We start from the raw sequence: 27,857 nt of genomic DNA on the forward strand, positions 1-27,857 counted from the left end.
GAGCGGTATTAATCTCTAAGTAAATTATTCCAATCTAGTTAAGTCCATAGTTACTGAGAGTTATGATCTGTGTGACTTTTTGGCTGTTTCTTAATGACACGTCTTACAAGCTGGTATCTCTGCTGAGGGTCAAGTGCTACAGGTTTAATGGGCATAAAGAGCAAATTACCTATGTAAAGACAGAGGTGAAGTCTGAAGCATATTGGTATGTTGCCTGCACATGAAGCACGGGGTTGTCTGCACCACCACTTCTCATGCCCCTTCTCTATGGGGGAAAGATTTTAGTCTATGGATTCCCAAGAGAACTACTAAGCGATAGTTACCTACAGGTAACACAGAAACACTTAACACATGAAAGTGGAAATGCATAGGTGTTAATGGGTATCTTGCTTCACAACAAATCTCTGAATTAAAGGCCTGGAAGAGGAAGGCCCACAATTCACCTCAGAAAATTCTACATATTCCTTCTGAAGAATACCACTGAAAGTATTTCCAAAGTTTTGGGTTTCTCCAGAACTCCTAGCTAGTACTTCTGTTGATATTCTTCAGAATGGCAGACAGTGACCAGCTGCACTCTCTGACCATCTACCTGTATAAAGAGGGATGCAAACAAAACTTTCTACATTTTATGTCAATGGAGCAAGAAGATACAAAATTTAAACAGATGTGAACAAATTTTTGAATATGAAACATTTTTCCCAGATCCCTAAATCAAGTACCACAGTACACTGTTACAAAATAATTAAAAACTCCTGATATGTGCTCTTAATGTCTGTTGTTCAGCTTTCGCTGCATCCTGAAAGCTGAGCACTGCACTACATCAGGAAGACCAGATGACAGAACCTTCTTACTGCAATCTCACCAAATTACTTTACTTTAAAACTTAAATTTTAGACTGTGATTGCAAAATAAAAGCTGTGCTGTTGGTATTTTTTAGATAAATTAATGTCAACCTGCATTTCACCTTCAGTTTAAACATTCTTTATTTAAATGAAGAATATAAACTAACTATAGAGTACCTTTGGTACAGCTCCAAAACGAACACTGTTGATCAGGGAGCATTCTAACACCTGTCCTTCCTGAAATGGCAAAAAAATGTACAAGTTCAAAGGTCTGTTGACACATGGCTCCATTAGGAATTGCAGCAAAAACAAACAATAGCACTTATTTGCAAACACTGTTAATTAACACTAAGCAGTATATTTCCCTTTTATATTAGTTAATTCCCTCTCAAATACTTCACTATGCCAATTGTAAAAGAATAGGACTAGAGCTTGTTTTGTAAATAAACTAACACAGTATTTTAGATTTTAAAAAACTAGCCAGAATATAAACCAAGTTCAGTAATATCTAGTACATATTCCTAACATAATTCTAATATACCTTTCCTTCACTTTTCCATCTCAGAAAAAAGCCAAATTCATCCACTTGGAAGAGACAGTTGCTTTCAAAGACAAAAGATTCCTATAGAAAAGAAAATACAGACCATTACATTAGTCAGTTTGACAAATGTCATAAACTTATTTTGTGTTCAAAAATAAAAGATTGTTACATTTCTCTCCAAATACCTTCCTGGAGAATTTGCTATTCCCAAAGCAATCAGAAATGAGGGAGACAGGCTTTTAAAAAATTATCATTTTTAATGATTTGATTTTTTGCTGCCATTTGAGACATTAGGACACACTTAATTAGTATTTTCCTACTCCTTTGCAACTATAAAGATTTGTTTTGTTTAATAAAAGCAATGATTCTTACATAATAAAAAACTTTAACGAAATGGAACTTAAAATTATTAAAAATTAATGCTTCCAACTACATAAAGGTTACAAATATTTAATTTGCCAATACTAACTTCAGGATCAAATGACACTTTTCATTTTAACATGCAGAATTTGGGAAGCACTATTCTGTTAGACTATGACAGTATGCATGTTGTAAGCATTTTGTAGCCAGAGTATCTGGCAAGCAGAGTTTGAAGGATATTGATCTGTAGACAAATCAAGAAGGAATGGCATACCAAAGGGACTAGACAAGGCAGAAAAATCAGATTAGCTGAATTAAAAAAGAAATATCCTCCACACACCTCTAGCCTCAATGCATCATGAATTAAGCTAAAATACAGGATAACACTATGCAGAATCAATCACTTTTTAAAAAAATTTTAAAAAAAAAGGATCCAGGACTTCCTGACTTCCGTAACAGAAAACCAACAAGCATGCATGCAGACTACAGCACCGCTTACCATTTCAGAGACCGTTGCTTTGTTCTACATTATGGACTGAGGTAACTTTCTGAAATGCCATGTCCTCTGCTGTGCACATAGCCAGGGCAGCAAGCACACGACTTTACATGGCTGTTTTCAAAGCCAAAGGTCTTGCATACGAGAGAATTTGAATTTAGGTAACAAAACCAAGTGAAAACTCCAATGCCTTCAATCTGTGGAGCATCCTTTTAAGTCAGTAAGTCTATCCAGCACAGTTTGCTCTCGCTGAGTTACTCTGAGGCAGGCCCCCAGCCCAGCCTGGGATGCAGGACATCCTGAGGCAGTCACAGGTGCCTTTTTGGCTTCTGCCATGGAATGAGGGCATTGGGTGGGAGAGAGAATGGTCACATTCTGGTCAGGTCTTATCCTGACCTGACACTGGGCTTGCCACTGGTCAAGCAAGTTCCCGGATCCACAGTGGGGTAATGTCCTTGAGCCCTCCTAGATGGGCACAAAGGGAAAACGTTGTGTTTGGAATAATTGCTCCTTTTCTCTGGACACATTAATTACTGAATGGTGTCTACCACTCCTGGACAACATTTTAGGTCCTCAAACAAGATTTACAGGTTTTAAGGACTGACACATTTCAGTTTGCCATCCAAGTAGCAAACAACTAGGTTAATTTTGCAGGCTGGGGAGCTGAGATAGAAAGTATAAAGTCGCTGCAGCTCAGCCTGAGCCAACACCTCTATGCATGAGTTTCCAGCATGCACTGCTCTGCCCATCTTTCTCCACCATAACTCCTATTTTCCTGCCCTCAGCCTAGCACTCATCCCTCATGAAACTTACTGGTGCCAGACACCTCAGATTTACTAGTTTTACAGCCCTTGGAGTCCTGTTTCATATAAAAATGCAGCTAGCTACCAATCAAAATGAGCGCCTCTTGCATTTCCCAGAAAGATTACTCACACAATAAAAGGCTGCAAGTTTTTTTGTCATTTATTGTGTCCCCACCTATCAAAAAGCTCTTGATATACCAAAAATGTTGTTTTCACAAAGGTGCCTATGTAACTGCACTCATGTTGATGTTCCACCCTAGCCTTAACTCTATTCATCAAGTTACTTTTTCTGCAATTTGTGTTCATGTATGGTTAGAAAAAGCACTTGCCATCAGACCACATAGATGAAACATGATCAGTAAGATTCCTAAGCAGGTCTGATTTTTATTTCCCATATTCTGCTGAGATAACTCAGTTCTAGGCTCAGATTTTTCCATAATTCTGTAATCCGGCTGGTTAAGGGACTCATTTATCAGCAAAAGATGGATCAAGACACTGCTCCACATGACAATGACCCAGATTTTTCTAGCCATTCAATGAACCTTGGGCACAAAAAAGACTTCTCATTCTGTACTAGAGCTGTTCAGTCACCCAGACCTTGTACTAGGATTCCTGAGCCCCAGTTCTGCACTGACTTGCTGTATGACCTTAGTTCACTTACCATTTCTCTTTTCTCAAGCGTGACCTTTCTGTTAGGGTGGGGAATTAAGCACAGAGTTTCCATGCACATTAAAAGCCTAGATCTGAAACATTTTTCTTGAAAATTGCAAGCCCGATAGCACAGGGATTGGGTCTTGCTATGTTTGCATAGCACTCCTAAAACAATGATCTCTCTCTTGGGTGGGCTATCTAGTTACTGCCACAACACAATTAAATAATAGCCTATATATATCATATATCTGATAATATCAAACAGCCACACCATCAAGTGCTCACTGTTTACAGGCTACAGAACTTAATTTCTGAGTCACTGGTATTTTTTACAGCCCTTGAAGATTCCTGTAAAATTGCAGATAAAACATACAAGTTACCCAAGTAAAAGCCTTTAATGTTTCTGGAGCAGAATTTGCCAAAGAAAAATAAAGCTTTTATGAACTTCCTTTCTAAGGAATTCAGCATCCACCAATATCATCTTAGTTTTTCTGTCCACAAAACTGAAAAGACAGGATTAAATAACAGTGCCTATCTTGGCAGTCGTCGTATTAAAAAATACCTTTTACTTACATTTCAAAAGATAAGAGGAAAATACTAATAACCCTGAAGGCACTTACTGAGATACCTTCAACTTTTAGAGACTTCCTGTCCAAATAAGATTGAAAATAGACCCTGATAAAATTATTCTCACAGGCATATCAATGCTGAGTATAAGGTAAATGTCTCAACAATTTCTTTCGGCTGCCTGTGTAAAATGTCCTGTTTTGTAATCTTTTAACAGATTTCGATTAAAAGCACAGCAGAAGGTGGGATCATAGTAATCATATTTCCAATAGAATACAGGTTGATTTTCTAAAGGAGATAAACCCACTCCAGATCTCAAATGATGCATTTGAATCAGAATATATATGTTTTGTGTTCTCTTACTTTCCCTTGTGAAATTCAGGTCCTCAGTTTATATATTAAAGACACACTCCCCCACCAATTTGAAAGATGTAAAAAAAAAAATGTAAGGATTCACTTTGTTCAGGAATGTGCTTTATGAGTCTGCAAAGATGAGAGCCTTATGCATATTACAGATATTTTGATCCAAATCTCCCTTTCTCTTCCTCAGGGCTTATTTCAGATCAGAGGGATTAAAGATATTTTTTATTTATTTCTTTTAAAAGCAAAAATCTGTATGGCAATAAAGTGTGTTGGTATTTTGTCCCAACACACATTTCTGGAGTTATTTTAAAGCTTATTTGTATACCATGAAAGCAAAACATGAAATATTCTGTAACCTCTACATATTTAAAGGAGAATAGCAAATGAAATGCAGCTGGCCTCTTACCTCTTCATATCTATCAAACACAGCTCCATCTTGCATAAAAGAGGGAACTGGCTTCTGCCAGTTAAATTCATAAGGTTTTGCCATGATTACAGAAGGAAAACCTGAAATGGAATGAAAAAGCAGTGTTCAATTACTGTCTTGAGAAGGAGTGTTTCAAAGTCTAAGCAGGGAAAAAAGTGACTTTTAGCTTTTCCCTTCATGCAGAAGTATTAAAAAGTCACAGTGCATTTCCATATAAAGAGTTTTCCTCATAAGATTATTTTTGTTTCATAACTTTAAAATGAAAAATACTTGTAAAATGTGTATCTGAACTTAATTATTTGAAAAAAAACCCATTTGCACTGTAACATTGCTTCAGTTTAAACATCTGCTACATCACTTGTAGAGTATAATGAGGCTGGGATTAACACAGGCCTGGGTGACACTGAATACCACAACCTGTAATACACACAATTGCTTCTTTTTTACAGGAGAACATTAGACATTCTAAATTGTATACTACATAGGCAAAACACATTTTTCCTCTGTGTTTTGTAATTCAAAATCCATTTATAGTAAATAAAGTCGCGGGTATTTTCAGTGGTATTTTATACATAACTCAAGATACAGATAATACATAAGTCAAAATTCATAGGGAAAAAACCTAGATGGGGTATACAGCATTGAACAAAATTAGCTAGTAGCACTGTGCATTTCTGCAAGTTTAGGAGTATGAACAAAACTTAATTTAGAATATAATTAGAATTATAATATAATACAGAAGTCATAACTTACAGACCTTACTATAAACACTATGAGTTATTCCATATCCTTTCCAACACCATGATATCTTTGAGGTTATGCTGCTTTACACCAGAAATGTCCCAGCTACTTACTCCAAAATACTGAAGTTCATTTTATTTGAAATAAAGTGCATCTGCATTGTTCCTTCTTACTATTGCCATCTATGACACACACTATCTTGGGTATTCCTTTATACACTGGACCAGAAAGTCTTGCATGAAAGGGAATACACTTGGAAGCAGCAAGGTAAGACTGACTCACCTAAGTCAGCAAATCATTCTGTGAAACAGTATATTGAGGATGAAGACAGCACACAGTCACAATAATCTGACCCCAAATGCTACTGCCTGTTTCACAGGTGAACACCACCTTACCCTGTTCTTGTCTGCTTGGCCTAGCCCTCCTCTGACAACTGACAACGTTCATCTACTATTGACCGTCTCTAGCAGCATGACATAGGGCTAAGCATAACTCATACAGTTCTTACTCCGTTAAAATGCAGGCACCCAGCCCAAGGAAAGCTTGTCTAAGTGTGAAGAATAAAAAGCATAAGTGAATTTCAAGGGAGGGCATGACAGCCTGTGTAATCTATGCTATGAAAACCATCTTTGTAGTGTTTCAGTAGGCCAAAACTCTGAATAGTAGACTAAAATATTACCCATTAGGTAACAGTGCTTTCACAATATTCTTAGAAATGTTTACTTTGAACTTTAAACCCAGAATAGATGCAAGAATTTTTTTAAAATTGAGAATTTTTAGTATCCTCCTTCTCTGTCTTGTTTTCGTTTGTATCAAAAATGCTCTAACAAGAAAAAGAACAAGAATAGAAGAACTCAGAGGATACTGTTAAAAGACTCTGTCCAACACCAGCTTTAAGAACAGCTACTTTTGATAGTTTTCTACCAAAAAAAAATCCCTACTGCTAAAAAGTGCAAAATACATTTTGATGCTGCCATCTCTTTACTGCCTGTCCTTTTCCAGTTGCTGATACAGGAATATCAAAAACACACATTATGTTTCCAACGCCTTAGGAATAAGATAAATGAACTCATTGTCCTTAACTATCAAAAATACAATTTGACAGTGAGATATCTCTCTCTCTCACACACACACCATTAAGTATTCACTTTTGTTGAAAATGAGATAAAAACTCAAAATAACATATCTGTACTCTCTGATTAAAAAAAAAAAGAAGCTAAACAATATTTAAGACTACTCATCTGTACTTTTTTTGCCCCCAATGAAGAGATCCTTTGAACAAAACAGAGGACAAGGAACTAGGTCCAAGAAGCAATCAGCTACATTTAGTACCTCATCAAAAGCCCTCTTTCCTTTTTGCCAGCCCTGTGCATTTGGCTTTTGCCACTCTGTAAAATAATAATAGTATCTTCCTCATGAGGACCATAAGATGTTTTGAGATCCTCTCATGGACTGTGCCAAATTCTTAAATTTTTATTATTTTTTTAAAAGACACTTATAATTTTAGGGTCTCTTCCAGTTTACATGGGCATAGAGCTGCTTTTTCCTCATTCCACAGAGGAAGCTTCATAATAGGACAGCAATCCCACTGTAGTAGCATGATGGCATCTTGTTCTCTGCAGCTCATAGACTTTATACAGTAGCTCAGTATAATCACTATGAGTTGAAAACTTTGTGCTTGTTCTTACAGCAAAGCGACCTTTAGAGAGACACAGCTTCAGAAGGCTGTTTTCTGACTTCACAGGCTTTGTTAATGGCAAAGTTGAAACAAAACGCAGCAAAACCCCATACTACACAACAGATCCTCACAGGTCTTGGAAAATATCCCTTAGACCTTAGATCTAAAGGAAACCTAAAACATAGACACCTGAAGTGATAAACACTCCATTTTGACCACTCCCTTATCTGTTTAAAGGACTTTTACTATCAGAACATTCCCAAGAAGAAAAGATACTTCAAATATGACAGGTAGTTCATGCAGCAATATATACTGCCAGCATGTGAAGCCCTTCTGGGAAAAGCAGATCCATTCTGCGCTAAATCATAGGAAATGTGACGACACTTTTAAGACTGTGAAGAATATTCTTCCACAGCCCCTAGCCTAAATACATGGCCTTTACCCTTTATTACTGACATTGAGCCCCATGCAGACACAGATTTTAAAACCTATAAGCTTTGCAACTGCTCTGAATTCCTGTGTAAGTCATGTCATAACATTCCATTCAGCACCTGACAGTCTGAATCCTGGATGTAAAGAGTGCTTGAACAGACACTTATCTTTCAGAAAGACTTACTATCTTAGCACTACAAACATGCACTTTATTACCAATTTGAACTTTGCTGAGTTCATTGTCTAGTCACAGAAATATAGCTCTGTCAAAATCCCTCCTTTACGGATATCTTCTCCTTGTCTGAGTACTCACGCAGTATGATGAAGTTGTCTTGTTACTTCATAGCTGATAAATTAAGTAGGTCGAGCTCTCAGTTTCTGCTGCAATGCACATTTTTCAAATCTTGGAGTCAGCCTGAGCCCTCTCCACTTTTCCAGCTGCCTTTCTAAAGTCAGGGGTCTGCACCAGAACATAGTAGCCCAACACAGCTCTACGTCATACAAACCAGAATTACAGTCTGTCTTCTTACTTGCATAACCTTGCATTTAGCTGCAAGAAAACACACTTGATTGCTCATAATTTATCAAGCAATCAAGTTCTGTCTCAGGGACTCAAGCTCATTGTTATTTACCACCTTACCAATCTCTTCTCTAGCTCTGCTCTCTAACAGGTCAACACAGTTTACAGATGAACAGAGACAGATGAAGTGTGAGGGAAAGATGGCTTGAGTACATATAGCAAGGAGTCAGATGAACTGTAACAAACAAGATTTTAAAGCCATATGCTTTGGCAGCTGTGCAGAAGGTGAAGAAAATTCTCTCTGCCTTTAGAAAAGCTCTTTTCAGTCTCTCACATTCCTTACACTCCTCTCAAAAATCCATTCTTCCATAACTCTGTTAGCTTTTAAGATAAACAAATAAATAGAAAATATACCCCTGTCACTCTTTGGAGCTCTACTAATCTTCAGAAATTTTTACGCAGTTCAAAGAAAGTAAAAAAGAAAACCAACCCCACCCACACATCAAACCCAAACAAACACGACATTCTAACATTCATATGGTTGCAAATATATGCATGTATATACCCTCGCTATGATGAGAATCAAGACTTACTCTCTTTAAAGAGATTTAGCAACAATGTGCAGATTCAACTGGGAGAGAGAAAAGATTTAGGAACTAAATTTAAAGACAGTAAAATTTTAATTTTAAAACTTTTAATCAGCCTTTAAAAATTAAAATCAAAATCTTCTCACTGACTTAGGGTTCTTAAAAGTATAAAAATGCCTCTGAATACATACCGTTCACAAAAGCAGAAAGACCACTTGTATAAAATACACCTCAGGATTTAAAAAATGACCACAAGAGAGAAGTAGGTGAAGTCTCTGAAGTGCAGTAGTTAAATGCCTTTAGAGCTATCTCCCTTTTTTTCAACACTGATTTATGCCTGAAGACATGATTTGGATCACATGAACAAAGCACCTTTTGATTCACTTGAGTACCCAAAGAGGGAGGACACAAAACTAACCATATCCAGAATAGCATTATTTAACACAGAAGCCTTCCTTGTTTGTAAGCTTGGCTGTACTAAGCTAAATCGGGGGTGTGGGGGGTGGAGGGACCATAAATCCTGGGTTTTTTCATTCTTTGACCAAAAGAAGGACAAGGTGTAGCTGAACAGGAGAAGGAAAGGATTCTGTTAATACAAAGCAGACAAATGTTTGTGGAAAGAGGTGTTACTCTAAACTAACCCACAGAGCTGGCTAGCGTGATGGATAGGATGCTCCTTGGATCCCATAAACATCCTGTCAATGTTGAGACACTTTTGGAAAGGACAGCAGTATTCCTTAGAGCTGATCCCCCCAATCTAAAACACAGCAACTCACAATTTCCGCAGTTTGCTTATCCCCAAATGTTATAACACTACTTGTAAATTATTATTATTATTATTTTTATTTTTTTTTTTTAGCAATTATGATTTTTGCCTCTGGAATGAATCACCTCTTGCTGAGTGAAGAGCAAGGAGGCTCCACACACTGTGTTTGCCATTTCACCACTTACCACTTCAAATCACGCAGCCTTTAACCTGCACTGGTTACTGGCTATATGGGTTTCAAGGGTGAAGTATAAGCACCCACAGAACACTATCCTGAGTTTAGTAATCTTGCCCAGGCATGTATATTTCTCTTACAGATACAAGGAAGTAATTTTAAAAAAAAATAGAACTAATGTATTTCCTACTCTTTCCCCCCTTGAAGTATCCTTGACCACCACCGCTCTTGGGTAAACAAGATTCTTCATAACAAAGACAACCAGATCTACATCAGCAGACCTTGATACCTTTTTGGGTTTTTTTAATGGTGAAACGCAGGCCCAGGTTGCCTAGAGAGGTGGTAGATGCCTAATTCCTGAAAACATTCAAGGTCAGGTTGGACGGGGCTCTGAGCAACCTGATCTGGTTGCCCCTGCTCACTGCAAGGGGTTGGACTAGATGACCTTTAAAGATCTCTTCCAACCCAAAGCATATCATGATTCTATGGAGTATTGCCCAGTCCAGAAAGTGTACCTGCAGTGTTGTGGACTAGAGTGAGAAACTAGCTGTCCAAGGCTAAACATCTAGTACAACACTGAAATTCTTATAAAAATACCGCCTTCATTTTGTAATGAGATTCTGAAGTACTTTCATATTCAAATACTACAATTGTTACTAGAGATTTGCAGGAAGAAAACCCAGATCTTCATACATTTTCTCCTCAGCATCAAATTTATTTGGTCCTAAATGTACCAGCATTACCATATGCAAAATGTAGAGACAGGGTGTTTTTTAAACGCAAAACTTTGGTTTCTACACTAGAACTTAAAATTCAGAGTAAGTTTTATGAAAATTTAGAAAATAAAAGCCACTACAGTCCAAGTCCGATGTAAAAATTAATGGTGAGAGCTACACTGCTGAATTTCTGCAGTATCCACTCTCTCTCATAAAGCAATTCTAAGATTTCACAGCTCTTCAGGCTCTTCCGCAGTCAATTTTTGTTGCTTTTATCTTTTTTAAAAAGAGCGCTTTTTCAGCAGGTTATTTTTAAACACATTATTTCCACAGCTAATGCAAGCAACTTAAAACAGTTCTCCCAAAAACAAGCTCCAGAAGCAACAAAAGACATACATCAGAGCTCAGGCGTTTGAACATGTATTGTCTAGTAATGGTCTCATTTTCTGTTTTGTCTCATCTTCCATTTCTTTTTAATTGCTGCAATGCATTGGCATGCAGGGGCAGCTAAGAGGTAAGCCCAAAACTAGAAGTGGCCTATTCTTAACTAACCTCTTCTTCAGCATTTCACACAAGTTCAGTGAGGCTGCCGGCTGCAGAGCTCTGCTTCAGGCTAAGAAATAAGTGAATCTGTTGCTGACAGCAGAAAACAATTGCTTATGCCATAATGCTGAAAGTGAGAGGCTCTTGCCTTAACTTAAGGTCTGAATTGTGATTCAGTCATCACCTCTGATGACAGCCATTATCTCTAACAAGTAGAATTCCCAGGAAAGACCACAGAACCCAAACATGACCTCCCAGCTTCCTTAGATGTTTTTTCTTTTTGTCCTAAGGCCTTCCAAGTTTGTCAATATCTACAGTTTTTTCCCAGCCTTCCCATTCATTCTAAAACTCTCATTGTCTGCCATGTATTTAACACCCAAGCTTTTTTTTTTTTTGGAGGGTGGGGGGGTGGGGTGGAGGGGGACATTCCACTTTCTGAGAAGTGAATGGTACGTAAAGAGACATACTGGTTATGTAAATAAACTTACTGTGGGTAAGGTTCATTTTCAACAGTGTAACAAGACTATGTTCTGACAACTAGAAAGATATTTAAAATAACCCATTAAGGAAAGCTTCTCAGACAAATGATTCACTCAGGCCTAATTCCTCACAAACTTCTAAATTAATTGACTTAGTAGAAGCCTGCTTAACAGGGAATGAGGTGAAAAAAATCTGGAGTGCATTATCAGCTTGTCTTATGCAGTGCAGACCAACAACTTAACCCTGCACACACACACACAAACCTCACACAAAATAATCTTAAAGAAATGTTCACAGCAGCATCAGGAATATTTCAGAAAAAAAGAAAACTTCCAAATTCTTTGAGGGAACAGACTTCTCTAGAAGTCACTATAACTCAAAGTTCATTAATTCTCAAAAGAAATGTGATACAACAGACATTACCTATTCAAGAAATTCAATGCAAGAAATAGACTATTTATTTCTCATAAATTATAGAATTTTTTATGCTCTACAGGAAAAATAAAAAGCCCTGATTATGGTCATAAAGATAAAAGACAGCTTAACCAAACTAATACTAACACAGAATCAGCAGAAAAATCCAACATGAGAAATGCTTATATTTAATGGAGTAACTACCAACTCCCCCCAAAATAGAAAACAAACCAATGTCAATAACAATGAAACATCTAATTTTGTCACCTGCTCAAATGCTAATCCTACTGATCATAGTTGCCTCTTTCATTAATGGAGCTGAATCATCTGAACCTAAATTAAGGTCCTTTCTTTCCACTCTATTAAGAAGCCTAAATTTGATATCATGAATATCGCTCTACTGAAAAACAGAAAGACTGTTAACCCATCTCATCCTCAGAACAAACACTTGTAGTCCCGAGAAAGCAAATTATTTCTATGATCAGCAGTAACACAGAGTCACTGGAGCAGATTTTCCCTTTTGAATTGATCATGGAGTCATCTGGACTTGTCACATCGCTTCTGACAGGACTGGGATTGGTCCTTGTGTGCCACCATTGTAAACTAACACTATTAGCTTCACTTACTGACCAAAATGAGCTTTAGATAGGTGCTGCTTGAAATGCCTGGAAAAACAAAAGCAACTTGGCAATTTCAACACCAAAGTGTTAAAATAAAAAGGTACGTTTTTACTCATAGTCCACAAGGAAACTCCTACAGCAATAACAGAAGTTTATCTACACACATTCCTAGGAAAAGTATGATTTGCATGGTTAGCCAAAAATGCACAGCTATCATAACAGAGTTAGTAAAAATTCAAGTGTTAAAAAATAATGAACCACACATTCAGTAAAGCTTATAGTTTCATATAAGTAAAGTTATTTTTAATGTTGTGCTTTTCTTCTGGTGATAGAAAATCTGGTGTTCACATCTTTAATTTTGGAACAATAAAGGTGAAAAATAAGGGGAAAGGTACAGATCTTCCCAAGGGATGACTTCAGGAGGGGACATGCTCATGCTCATAATGCCATCAATTTTATGGAGAGTTTAGCAATCTGACTCATCAGAAGATACAACACATGACGATTTCTTTTCATTTATGCGTATTATTCAGTATCCATCTAATAGTAACTTTTCTGCTTTTGAGCTGTCAAGTGAACTTCATTTCATAACATATGATGAAAAACCTATACCTAGAACTTCCACTACTTTGTCTCATTCCAACAATAGACACTAACTGTATATAAAATTAAGTTGTCTAAAAATGTGGAAGATGCTACAGTTTCATCTTTAGTTAAGCAGAAGTATCAGAGATATTCAAGATTTATTTTTAGTATAATGTCAAGCATTCCATTTCCTAGAAGCCATCTCCTCCCCAGGTAGTAATAAAGAACAAATTGAATGACTTTGATGAAAGCAATGGTTTGAGTAATAGTTGTCAAGATCTCTTCTGAACTGCTATAGCACATAATGTTTGTATACAATGTATCTTGCTTTAACCAGCAGTGACTTTTATTAAGTTTAATTACTGCATTCTGTGGCTTTCAGTTGAAGACAGTGTTAAAACAAAAGCTACTTGATGGAATGATTTTTTTAAAAAATCACAAATATGAGGACTTGCAAAATATCTCAAGTATTTTCTGAATTTCTTAAGCCCAAATTCTCTCTTTACAGTCTCATAAAATCTGAGACCTTATATAATTACAGCAATGAGCCGTAAAGGAAAGGGACTTAACATATTTATTAAAAATCCAGAGTCTTCAATATGCTTTTTGGGTAATTAATACAGTACTTAATTTCTACTGTTGTTTAAACTGTAGCTGACAGATAATACATCTTTTAAGTCAGTGAGCAGTGCTTCTCCCTTTTTGTCCGATAAATAGACCTGTATGAAATATTTGTGTCAATTATTTAAATTAAAACCATGAGCAATTTTGATATTTAGAACTTCAGTTTCTTCCTTCTAGCGTCCTTCTGGGGCTTAGTGCTGCAAAAGATCTCAAGCAGAAGTGATTCCTGTACTTTAATGTGATAGGAAGACATAAATAAATGTTTGAAATTAAAATCCTAAGAAGAATTCAGGTGGGAGTACAGATAAACACCAAATAACTTTAAATGAGCAACATTCCTGTTATGAATGCAAGAGCTTGGGGATCCTAGGACATAAAACGTCTAAAATTCTAAAACCAATTTATTATCTACAAATATCATAGAAAAGGCAACGCAAACTTCCAAACCAGATTAAGAGCAGTAGTCTTTCATTTTTAAGTGCAAAGAAAAGTTTTGGAAATAATACAAGCTAGCACCTCAAACAAAAATACAACAAACTACACACACCAGCTGCTCCACGACCACATTCTGAGGACAGAGTTGTCTGTTTCTAAACAATGGCACAGACTCAGACCTTGTATTAATAAAATGTAATGAAAGGTCAAGATGATATTTTTGCAATAACTTCTAAATCTCTGTGTGTTTGAAATAATCCCTTCTGTGGTCAGGTACTTTAGTTCAAGCCACACTTTATTATAGTTTTGACGTGACTTAATATGAGTTTGTTCAAAATATACAGACATTTAAAAAAATAATAAACTGTGAGAAACATAGACGCTACTTTAATATCTAAAATTAGGGAAGTAATATTATAGTTTGCAGGGTTTAATTCTGACTGGCTTTCTAGATGATTTCTGAGAGAACAGGAGTGAGCCCCATCACTGGCTTAATATTTCAGACAAAGCTTCGGTGAACTTCTTTGGCAATCGTTGGTCTAAACTGCGTTAATATCAAAAGCTGCATTAATTATTTGACAGGTGGGAGTGTGTTAGAAACAGATATTTGTTGAAAGTTTAAATTAATTACAAATTTCTTAGTACCCCGAATAAAGCCTATAAACTACAGTCACCATGAAAATACATGGGGTTTTATAATTTTTTAGGTGAGACTGTCATTGTGCAATTTAACCCATGGCACTGATCAGAAAGTTTTGGATCTATCTTAGAAGTCATAATGCTGGCCAGATTTCATCTCAGCACCCACCTTACACCATAGTGTGTTTTACATCCCCTTCTTGTTATACAAAGATAATAAGAAGGGCTTCTTTTAATACATCAGCAGTAAAAGGAAGACTGGGGATACAGTGGACCCACTGCTGAACAAGGAAGGGGCCCTGGCGACACAGGATGCAGGGAAGGTGGAGTTGCTGAACACCTCCTTTGCCTCGGTCTTTACTGCTAAGGCTGGCCCTCAGGCATCTCAGCCCCCAGGGGAGAGAGGACAAATTGGGACAAAGGAAGACTTACCATTGGTTGAGAAGGATTGGGTCAGAGATCACCTACGCAAACTGGATCCTTACAAATTCATGGGCCCCAATGGGATGCACCCGCGAGTGCTAAGGGAGCTGACGGATGTTCTTGCGGAGCTACTATCCATCATCTTTGAAAGGTCACGGAGGACAGGAGAGGTGCCCGAGGACTAGAGGACAGCAAATGTCACTCCAATCTTCAAAAAGGGCAAGAAGGAGGACCTGGGGAATTATAGGCCAGTCAGCCTCACCTCCATCCTCCAAAGGTGATGGAGCAGTTCATTCTGGAGGTCACCTCCAGGCATGTAGAGGACAACAAGGTCATCAGAAGTAGTCAACATGGATTCACCAAGGGGAGATCATGCTAGACCAACCTGATAGCCTTCTATGATGGTGTGACTGGCTGGGTCAATGAAGGGAGAGCAGCGGATGTTATCTATCTTGACTTCAGTAAGGCATTTGATACTGTCTCCCATAGCCTCCTCGCAGGCAAGCTAAGGAAGTGTGGGTTGGATGAGTGGACAGTGAGCTAGACAGAAAACTGGCTCAACAGCAGAACTCAGAGGGTCATGACCAATGGGGCAGAGTCTGGGTGGAGGCCTGTCACTAGTGGTGCTCCCCAGGGGTCTGCGCTGGGTCCAGTCCTCTTTAATATATTCATCAATGACCTGGATGATGGAATTGAGTGTAACCTCAGCAAGTTTGCTGATGATACCAAGCTGGGAGGAGTGGCTGATACACCACGAGGCTGTGCTGCCATCCAGTGAGACCCGGACAGGCTCGAGAGCTGGGCCGAGGGGAACCAGATTAAATTCAACAAGAGCAAGTGCAAGGTCCTGCACCTGGGGAGGAACAACCCCATGCACCAGTACAGTCTGGGGGATCACCTACTGGAAAGCAGCTCTGTTGAGAAGGACCTGGGAGTGCTGGTGGACAAGTTGACCATGAGCCAGCAATGTGCCCTTCTGGCCAAGAAGGCCAACAATATCCTGGGGTGCATTAAAAGGCGTGCAGCCAGCAGGTCGAGAGAGGTTATCCTCCCCCTCTACTCTGCCCTGGTGAGACCACATTTGGAGTACTGTGTCCAGTTTTGGGGCCCCCGGTTTAAGAAGGCCAGGGAACTGCTTGAGCAAGTCCAGCAGAGAGCTACCAAGACAATCAGGGGACTGGAGCATCTCCCATATGAGGAAAGGCTGAGAGACTTGGGTTTGTTTAGCCTGGAGAAGACTGAGGGGGGATTTCATCAATACCTACAAATATCTAAAGGGTGGGTGTCAGGATGATGGGACTAGGCTCTTTTCAATAGTGCCCAATGACAGGACAAGGGGCAATGGGCTCAAGTTGGAACACAAGAAGTTCCACCTCAACATGAGAAAAACTTCTTTCCTGTGAGGGTGACAGAGCAGTGGAACCGGCTGCCCAGGGAGGTTGTGGAGTCTCCTTCCCTGGAGACATTCAAAACCCGCCTGGATGTGTTCCTGTGCCCCCTGCTCTAGGTGTCTCTGCTCAAGCAGGGGGGTTGGACAAGATGATCTTAGAGGTCCCTTCCAACCCCTACTATTCTGTGCTGCTGTGATTCTTTAAAGAAGAGATGATAATACAGAATGAAAAGCAAGAAACCTAGACCTAGTATCTGCCTTTGATCAGTACAGTCCTTCCTTCCATCTGATATCTTTTTTCTTGTTTTCATCATCCTTTACTGCCCCTGTTATCCTGCTCACGCACATGTTGGCTCATGCCCCGGAGCAAATCTCAGCTAGGAGGCAGGGGAATGCAGGGACAGCCTTATCAATTGGTTGGAATAGAAATTGTCCATCACCTTTCTGACCACCCAGCCCCAGCAACTGCAGTAAATCCATATCCTGGGCAGCTGAGAGTTGTAGGCACAACCTTTCTTCCTTCCTCAGTTCTGTGACACAACTTGAGCTCAGTAAGAGCAACTGCAGAACAGCTGCAGCCTGGCCTAGCTAATGCATGGCTGGAACAGACTGCAGCTCCCTCAGAGCTCTAGTGTTAATGACTGAATTTTATTTTTCTGCCAATATTTCAGGTTCAAATCACAGAAAAAAACAAAGAAACAGAACACACTAATTGTCTTTATTAAAGGCTCTTTCTCTGATTCCCTCCCAGTCAGTATCAGGAGAAGAAACACACGTGATGCTCATGGTGTGCACTTCAACACTACTGTGCAAAAAGCAGCTCTATGCATTGGGATGACATTTAACAGATGGGGGAAAAAATAATCATGAACTGTCTGGCCTAAACAATGTTGTATAGGCTCAATTTCTCTACTTTCCTCACTCCCAAACACTCTAGATGTTGTATGCAGAAACAACATTCATCACCAATTGTTCAGGAAAAACACAGCCTCTTTGGGCTAGCTGGGTGTCAAGGGATCTGGGTTACAGTTCATGTTTAGCCAGACTGCTCTAGAGTCCTGGGAAGAACACTTCGCCATTTCCCATTTTCCTTTCCCCACCTCTAAAAAATGAGGCTAGCAAGGCTTGTCTTAATTACATACTTAGTGATGCTAATTATTTATAGAGAGAGAGATAGTTTGAAAGCGCTGACAGCAAGGTGTCCCAGAGCTAAAAGTTATTAAAGTTATACACCTTTAATCACTGCTAACACCCAGTAGTAACTCATTAATAAATAACTGGTCATTTATCTGAAGATGAGCTTGCCACCATTCTAAACACAATGTATCACAACTAGGCAAGGCTAAAAATAAAATGCTGCCTGTAATTTGGAAATCTAGAAGCCCTCTTTCTAGCAGGCCAACTGTCTAAATATGAACAGCCATGTTTGAGATATACCAGGTTATCAGCTATTTATAGCTTTAATTTCCTAGAGATTCAAAAGGAAAAGCAACTTGTTCTGAATTTCAAATTATTATCATTGTTAGTTCATTATCATAGGTAGGTGTCAGAGTAAGCATTTCCTGTAAACTTGTTTCAGCCAGATTTCTTTTTAAATGGCTGTTCTGCCACTGCCCAGAAGCTCTAAAAGCAACAGAGACAGAGTAAGAGACTGTGTAAGTAATGGGACCAAGAATAAAATATAAATATCACCAGTCCTTTTGGTAGTAAATTCGTTGTTAACCATAAATGGAAGATGGGGATGCATAAAACATGGCATCAGTCTCTTTCACTAATCCCTGCCTCAGAGTAACAGTGCAATCTGAATATGTTTCTACTAATCAAAAACTGAACAACTCTCTTAACATTGTGCTATGCTTCTTGTCACATCAGTCATCATCAAATTGACAGTTGTTGTCTCTTTGAGGTAAAATGAGGCTGCATGAGACATCTGAGATAAACTTATCTGATAAACCAGTTCAGAGTGCTAATAAAGTCATTGAGGTATTCAGTTGTTTACATTACTTTAGAACAATGTCCCTAAAACGTCTTTCTGAATATTAATGTATTGCTTGTTTAAAAAATGGACCAAACTAGGCATGCTAGCTACTGAAGAGAGGGGTGGGAGACTGTTCCAAGCCAGCGGCCTCTCTAAATATTCCCGCTGGATGCATTTTTGCCTTGTTCAACTATTCATAACATATACCAAAATTCCTGGAAGAAAAGCATCTCAATTTATGTATTACTCCAAGTGAATGACTTGACATAGTATTCAAAAAGGAATAAAAATAAAAGTGTTAGTATGTAACCTATTTGTCCAGTATGGAGACCAAAAGGAGAGCCAGCCTGCTAGTCAGGAGCACTGGTATGGCATGCTGCCATACACAGCCCATTTTGAACAGTTATTTAACATCTCCTAATAAACAACAGGCTTTACAGCATGCTAAGAGGTTCAATTTATTCAGATTTTTCCAGACCAACTGGAGACAATAGAGTCAGGGGAGTAACTTTCTCTAAATTCCTAACATGAAGATGCAATTCAGTGTTGAACAGCAGGAAACAAAAGGAGGAGCTGTTACCTCTCCAAGCCTCATCACTGCTCTTTCTTGTGGCCTGCTGCTGGGATCTCCACTTCTATTGGGATGGAAAGGGACACACAGTATGAATGAAGGATACCTTTGCCCTCATGCTGGGACAGGTACATAATGGAACAGGCTCATGTAGGCACAAAGACAACAGCACTTTCTCTGCTCTCCCTAGAAAGGTGAGAGTATGCACGTCATGCTGGAATATGAAGACATTCTTGATTCTGGACAACCATTAGGGGAGAAAGAAATGAAACAGATGTGTAGGCAAGAGCACAAGGATTGAAAAGAGAAGGGAACTAACAACAGAAAAACGCAGAAGCAAGGATGGGATGTCTGACACTGATATGCGCTTCAACAGAATGATGAAGTGCCCGAGCAGGCCAACACCGATAAAGTGAAAAAGGAAGGTGGCAGCATTTTCACAATGCTAGAAAAGAACAGTGGGTAGTTTGGAATAGCTGAAATGGAAATGGTTTGGGATAGCACAAGCAAAGCTATTTTTAGAGATTTAGAGATTATTCCGAGTATGAAGCTGGATTTCTGCAGTAACACTGAAAAGGAAGGAACAGGGTGGAATATACACTAACAAAACAAAACACTGGTGCCTATGTGGGGGAGGGTAAAGAAGAAAGAAGTGGCAAGAACAATGCCAACATTCCAGGCAATAGCAAAGTGGGATTATTTATTGTGACAGCTTGGGAGTGGGGATGGCAGGGCTCCCAGAGATGAGGAGTTCAGCATTCCCCCGTGCTGCAGACAAACCAAGGGACACATGGGAAAAATGCCTGGGAAAGTTAAAGAACTGATTCTAGATGAGAGGGTGGAGGTCAAAGATATAGGAGTCTGATTGGAAGCCATCAGATGCAGTGGAAAACATATGCAATTTGTTATGCCATAAAAATTGATAACAGGACCCTAGCAAAGACAAAGAAAATGTTTTGCCATTTGCACTGGCTACATGCACTGAAGCATTCTGTGGTGCTTAGCTAATGCTGCCACTATCCACTCTGGCCTCCTACAGTTCAGTAACAAGTGGCACACACACTCATCTAGTATAGTGCCCATGAAAATCAAGAGCAGTGTCACATACAAGCACAGGAGACTCTGTAGAAAGCTAGGGCACCATTTTTACATGTATAAAACGAGCTTTGCTTCATATATCACCATTAAACATTTCCAGCACAACAACCACCTTCACAAAGAACAAAAACTTGGGCCCAGCAGGCTTTTCCCTTTAAGAAAACTGGTCAGCTAGTTCAGACAGCTTTTCTTCCTGTCACATACCTATTAAATGCTCTAGACTGTTTAATGTGATAAAAATGTCTAGACTGTTATTTGACTGAAAGCTTAAAGAGAATTCTTTGCTCTTGGCTAGCAAACCTCTTTGCTCCTTTCTTGGTAAGCACAATAATTTGCATGCTGTACTTCTGCAGACAACACTTTCTGCATACATACAATAAATACATTTCTGGCATCTTTATAAATCTTCCAAGATTTTAAAGAGGAACCCAGGGAAATGGGAAGAATACACACACAATATACACATACAAAACTGTATAGTGTTGCTTTGCAAGGAAAAATCTGGAGGTTATATTCAAAGTGCAGATGTTGAGGAAAAGATGACAGAGCATGCACCTCTCAGTCCAGTGAACAAGAAAACCAGAAACCCAGAAGAATTTCTGTTAAGATTGATAAAGAGCAAGATGCTTTGCTGTAGCAGGCAGTAAAGGTAGAGTTTAGGCAAGAAATCATGGGCACATTGGAAAAAGTGTTTCCACATGTGAATCAGTGCATTCAATGCTTTGTGGTCCCTAGTTGCCCTCAGCCTTTAGCAGCTGCTTATTTTTGTATAACAAAACTTCTGACATAATTACAATCACTCTAAACTTAGATGCAAGTACACAATTTATACTAAAAATATCTCTGGCAGTGAAATTAGCCAGCTTAACTGGTACACTCGCTTCAGTCCTTTCTTTTTAGACTCTATAAATCTGCATCTGTGGAGTGGGTCGTGGTCAGGGAACAGGTGCATCTGATTCTTGTCAGCATGTGCAATTTGCATGTTGGAAACTAAGCTGCATACCATGGAAAAAGCTCGAGAAGAAACACTATCCCTGGATGCCACTCATTGTCGCTGACTCCCACAGGAAATACAACTTGCCAAAAGAATTAATGGACAATGGGATACAACAGAAACATCACTTTGGCACAGTCACAACGGGATTATCAAATCACATATCAAAGTTGCACTTCCCGTCTTCCCCTACCCTGTTTGTTCCCAGAGCAGTCTTAACAGCCTGAGGATATTTTGTTTAAAATGTTCTTCAACCTCATCCAAGATCCTAACTCACTCTTGTTCTCTGTGATCAGACCATAAAGCGCACTGCCAGTCAGAGGAGTTGAAGAAGAGACAACCGGCCACTCCACAGGAAGACAACTAAGGGTTTGCAAATATCTACGGCAAGGCTGTTTCAAGGCAAGAAAATGGCAGCTTTTCCACATTAAGAAACTGTGGGCAGAAAGATCCGTACAGTAACAGTACAGGCCCACCACTGAGCCCTTCTGGTTTCCTATCCCATTAAGATACTGTTTTTCCTGAGCAAGTCACAATGTTTTCCTCTGTTAAAAGCAAAAATGGGGTTTTTCAGCATCATCAGGGAAAATGATTTTATTGGTTTCAAAGCACTCAGATACTACACAACTACACTAAACAACTAAGAACAGACTGAGCAAGGTGCCAATGTCTAAAATGAGCCTTCTGTGAAATAACTACACATGCAAGTAGAAAGCTTGGATCTGGAAGGTTGCATGTTGGTTTGTTTTGGGGGTTGTTTTTTTTGTTTGCTTGTTTTCTTAAAATTAGTATAGGTTTTAGATCAATAAATCTTTCCTTTTATCAGCACACTCTCCTGAAATCTTTGTTTCTGTACAGTTCCCATCCAGAGGGTGCTTTGCAAAACCATGGCACTGCTGAATTAAATCCCTTCTTTGCTCCATATATGCACAGTTCCTTTGGGCATCTGAGTAAAATGGCACATGTAGGGAGAAGGGAATAGGCCTGGCTGGTCTTTCTCTGGAAAGCCCCATGCCACCCCAAGTAATACAGAGTGGTCTGCAAGTTTTTTTTATGCTGAGCAGCTGGCAGAAGCCTCCTGAAAGCAGGCACCCAGGCTGTGCTTACTGAGATACCAGGTTGTTGACAAGGTTTTTTTGGATGGGAGACAAAAGCAGCGCGGAGAATAGAGAGGCTACTGCCTCCTGAAACAGAAGTGGCTGGCACAGAAACCGAAAGAACAGATTTTATAGTTACAGTAGAAATGTAACTTTGGAAGGGAAAGCTGTTTTCTCCAGAATCTCGATAGCATGGGCTAGTTATGGGTTAATCAATAATATTGTTCACTGCAGCATGCACACTAACATGCATAAAGATTGGTGTGTAAGAAAGTGAATTAACTGTGCCCACCTCAGAGTATCCTTGATTAAGCACATTAAGGGCACAAATACCTAATAGCTTTGTAAACAGGCAATGCAGTGGACACCACTGTACCCAAGTTAATTGTTACCAGTGTGTGCTGAAGACAAAACCACCTATCAGAGGTAACCAGAGTAACCTAACTGCAGAAAAACCAGGAAAATGCAACACAGCTGCTTGTTCAGAGTGCCAGCAAAAAAGGAGCCCTTTTGGAGTGATCAGGATTGATAAAAGGAGCCGATCCAACTCCCTCTCCCTGAAAAGAGTGGTCCTACCCCTTGCTTCTGCTTCCTTCTGGATGATCCAATTCCTGCTAGCCCTAGTGATCTCAGCTTGATGAGTTCATCACTGTATGGCGGTGGAAAGCTATTCACTTGTTATTTTCTGCTAGCTTTGTGCATAGTATCCCAGTCACACAGAAGTCAAGTCATGACCAGAACAAGCGTAAAGGACAGACTGGCAGTGCATGGCCGAGAGAAGCAAAAGCATGAACTTTTATGGTGGCAGTGAACTGCAATACCAGGGCAGCCAAGCTGGTCTCACACATGCTACTGGGAAAGACCATTGTGATGTTGAAAACTGGTTGACTTCAAGTGTGCTTTCTCTCAACACTGATTCTCTGCAGTCTGTTTTGTCGGGACTGATCTACCAATTCTGAAACAAGTTGGATATTTCTGTAAATTTTACAACAGACTGCAAACTCTGCATTAAGCAGAGACTTACCTGTTTACAAAGGTGTTTAAGAACTTGCTTACTGTAATGTAAAAAAGCAAACCCACAGCCCACAGCTACAGCTACTATTGCTGGTAAATCAAAACATTTCAAGAGCTAACTTTTTTTTAATAAATTTGTGTGAGCATAAAGAAACAGATAACAGAACCACTGAGCAGAACAAAGATGGACAAAATTTATTCTTAGGTGGTTTTTGAAGCTATCATTAAAGAACCACCTGATTTTAAAGTTCAAGATGGCAATACTTGAAAAATCAGGTTGACTATAAGATCATGCAGGTGCTGATGTGATAAGCAGAGAAACTGCACTTTCCATTGGAAATCCAAACTCACACGCAAGATAAGAAGTAGTAAGTTCCTTGGCCAAACCCATCACTGTGGCAGAACTATCAGATCTAGGAAACAAAGGCTGCCCTTTCCAAGCTTCTGTAACAGAGTAGTCTGTCACAATTAAAGAAATCAGACTTCCTTTTGCTTTCAGATCAGGTTTGGATAGACAGAAGATAATATCATCTCTACCCAAACCTGCCTTTCTTAGAAGGTGTGGCTTTGTTTTGGAGCAGAAGTATGAAACCAGGTTGATATACCAGGACAAAATCTGACACAAGATCCAAATCTAACAAAAAGGCACAACTATAAATAAGAGCTCCAACCATGCTACCTGCACCCCCCTAACTGCGGTCTCTGGCATGTGCCAGAAATTGAACTCAAGGAACACAAAGTCTAATCAGCAACACTACGCTGCAGGGCAAAGCGACCCACTCTGTAATCATACCTGTGGCTGAAATTAAGACATAACCCCACAGACCTGCTTTAGAGATGACATGCCATGAGACCAGTTAACTCAATGTTGTTTTATAAAAATATCCTCGAAGATGTGCTATGTCTTTAAAATTTCAATGTTAAACAAGCAAACAAAAAATAATTATAAAAATGAAGATTATTTTTTCTCCACCCACACATGGGTATTAAGACACCTCCCTTTTTTCCTGCATCAAGAGTACACAGGATTCCTGGAGAAGGTGATGCCTCAATCCACCATTTTGTTCAGATGCAAAAATCTTCTGGCATGAATTCAGTCATGTTTCCAACCTGAACTAGGTGGTCCCTCAGTGGTAACACTGGTCAAAGTTCAGGTATATCTGATACACAAGCTGGTAACAGCTCAGACTACAATAGCAGATGAATGTTTTACTCAAGCCTTCAGTGGGCACATTTATGCTGTGCAGCATAACATGTAGATGTGGGAGTCAGCTCTGAGCTGGCAGTGTTTTGCTGTGCTTTCTGAGGTGCTAGAAGAACTGTGCAGAACTGTGCAGGTTAATTTTGTCTGCTTCTCAGCCATGCAGAGCTCCACTTACTACAGCTAGGCTGCTTCCATTTAGTGCTTGCCCAGGGATCTTGGGGTTTTCTACCCATTATGTTATGTAGGGCAAACATACCTTCTGCTGCAACACTCTAGTGTGAATGCTGTTCCGCAGTACATTTACAGTCACTCAAAACAGGCTGGCTGAAAGCCTTAAAATATCGCACAGCAATCTTTGAAGCAATCAGAGTTGCTTTTAGACTGCAGCAATACTCTCAAAGACACTTCAGTAACACTTGTCTTTGTTCAGGCTAACAGCCTGCAGTTACTGAATCCTCCATACTCGGTACCAACAGCGTGCCTGTAATACTCATTTTCACAACATATAAACAATACCTGATTTTATGTAGCATATCAAGACTGTGAAAACACTGGTCTCTAACAGATTTCTTTCTTCCAGCTGTGAGCCTCTCCAGGCAGGTGCAGTACAAGCAAGGTAAGATTACTTGAGCAAAGCATGGGTGAATTCCAAACCCCAAGTTTGTACTCTAGCCTTTACAATTTAAAGTTTACTTCAATAAAAGTGTTGTTTATGGATTAAGTTGAAACAAACTCAGGAAACTGAAGCAAATTAAACTGCGAAAGAAACATGCATTTTTTCCCCACTGACTCCAACCTGTGTTCAGCTTACACATCAGCTCCTAGTGAGGACCCAAGAGAACCCCATAAGGCATTTGCAAGCGTTGGTTCAATGTAAGCAACCCTCTTGCTAGATTCAAGTGACCCATCTCAAGAACATCTTGAATGGCATGCCAACCTACTTTTTTCTTATTCTGTAGAAGACATAAGCAAACAATTTTAAGTGCTAAGAGTCAACATACAGAGATGAAATAAAACTGCTCAGTCAACTTCAGGGAAGAGGCCAATGCCTCTGTTATAAACAATGGGACAGAAGTGGGATGGTGGGACACCTGGGAGGTGCAAAGGCTGCAGGTCCCAATCATTCTGCTGGCAGAAGGCCAGCCAGTATCACTCTGTGTGAGACACAACATTTTCATCAAAATTTTCACAACATTTTCTACTTCTCCCAAAGCCCTTGACAACACACGACTAAACAAGAATCTCTGCATCCATTTTCCATGTGGTTGCAAATAAAACTTTGAAATCTGACTCAATTGTCTCTGAAATATCGTTAAGATCAGAGACAAATAAATGCAAACACACAAAAATTTTAGTTACTCCTTTTGGATACCTCCTGAGCATGGTTTTGTACAGCTCTGGCTGCATGAAGAGTTTGAAGCTCTTGCAGTAACAGACATTTATCATCAGTATAATGTACTCTGAGGCACCTCACATGTCTCAAGTGATACAAGCCATCTGAAACATCAGTAGAAATATATTTTTTTAATCTTCTGATCGAGGAGGAGGAAAAAAGTTGCTTGCAAAACACTGGAGATGGGTGCAGAATGAATCTCTCAGCAGACAGCTTATAGGTTAAGGAGAAAAAAATAATATAGACCCAGTCAGACGGACAGAGGGACGCTGGATCCAGAATCACTAACCTGGGTAACCTCCAGGTAAATGTTAGCACATATCATTTGGTTTGGCTGTGAGAATTATGCTCAGCTCTTAATTATATACCGTTTATAAAGGTCTTTGCACAGTTTCAATGTAAATACAGTCAATAAATATTTTTTAAAATAGGTTTCTGATGCTGAATCAAAGTAGGGCAAGAAAACACAGTTGTAAATGGTCACAGAGACTGCAAACCCAGTGGACTTAGACCTTGATGAAGAACCAGATATCGAGTCTAACTTTTTATTTTCCTCCCAGGGCAGTCCCACCTGCTTAATGAAATGGAATTTATGCCTTACTAGCAAGTCTTGCCTCAAAACATACAGAACCTAGAGATTCAGATTCTGCTAAACCCAGTCATGGGACTATTTTCTTGTACATAACCACTAATAAAGAATAAGCAACAGGAATAGATATTGTTAATATCCATATTAAATAGATATAATAAGCCGAAAACAAGAACAACAGTAAGGAATATTAGTGGAATGAACTGAAAGTGATAGTACTTAAGGTTTTGTGCATTGCAGACAATGCCAGGACCAACTGATTAAAGATAATTAATAACATGAGTACAGTCTTGGATACATCATATATTCACCCTATTTCAACATCACAGAATCTTAGCATGTTGTATCTTACAAAAGAAAAACGTTTCAGGACTAGAGAAAGTAGTTTAGTTAACAGGCACTGACAAATTATACTTTTTTCTTTCTTTAAAGATTAGTGTCTTTAAAGTGATGCTATATAGGTGATGTTACCTAACACCTTCATTTCACCTTGTTTTTTCTTCCTCGTGATGAATTCTTGTTGCATGCACCTGATGTGTACTCTTCATATATACAGTGCCAGATTTAATACTACCTCTCAGAAAGAAGAGAGAAAATTAAAGCTAACTTGTTTCATTTTCTGCTCTAGTAACATAACATTATTCTGCTTCATACCAATAGAGTGGCAAAAATCTGTGCTTAAGTCTTACGTTATTTACTGAAAATCACTGGAATAAGTTTGTGATGGGCAGAAAATGGCAATAAATGGTAAAGAAAAAAAACTGAAGAGAAAATATCAGGCAATACTAGTGAATAAGACATTTTATCCACCCAAAGCTTATAATAGTACAATTTTACCTCTTTCACAGACTGCTAATCTTTTTTTTAACATATGCTGCAATATAGTTAATCAGCTTCCTGAAGTTAAAATTTACGTATGCAGCAGGAAGAATCAATTAAACTAAAAAAGCACCATTTGATATTTTTATCTTAATTTTCAGCACATTGTATATACATTCAACTCTTCCTTTAAAAAATAGGAAGATGAGGTAGAAAGGCAAAATTCCTCTTTAAATCTCTTCAGGATTTAAAAATCAAATTCCAGTACAGTAATAAACTTGA

The 27,857-nt window shown here is 39.0% G+C and overlaps 1 protein-coding gene across 7 annotated transcripts in view; it reads right to left on the bottom strand.

Annotated features, from left to right (window-relative positions):
- The window catches only part of PLCB4 (phospholipase C beta 4), a 211,740-nt gene that overhangs the window by 86,389 nt on the left and 97,494 nt on the right, over positions 1–27,857 (bottom strand). For all 7 annotated transcript variants that reach the window (XM_064446795.1, XM_064446788.1, XM_064446791.1 and 4 more), the window contains 3 exons: positions 5,030–5,130; positions 1,384–1,464; positions 1,020–1,079 (listed from right to left, as the gene is read on the bottom strand). In XM_064446795.1, the coding sequence (XP_064302865.1) occupies positions 1,020–1,079; positions 1,384–1,464; positions 5,030–5,113 (225 nt within the window). In that variant the 5' untranslated portion in view covers positions 5,114–5,130. The remainder of the gene's footprint in view (positions 1–1,019; positions 1,080–1,383; positions 1,465–5,029; positions 5,131–27,857) is intronic.

This window comes from Phalacrocorax carbo, chromosome 3, assembly GCF_963921805.1.
Source record: "Phalacrocorax carbo chromosome 3, bPhaCar2.1, whole genome shotgun sequence".
Classification (NCBI taxonomy): domain Eukaryota; kingdom Metazoa; phylum Chordata; class Aves; order Suliformes; family Phalacrocoracidae; genus Phalacrocorax; species Phalacrocorax carbo.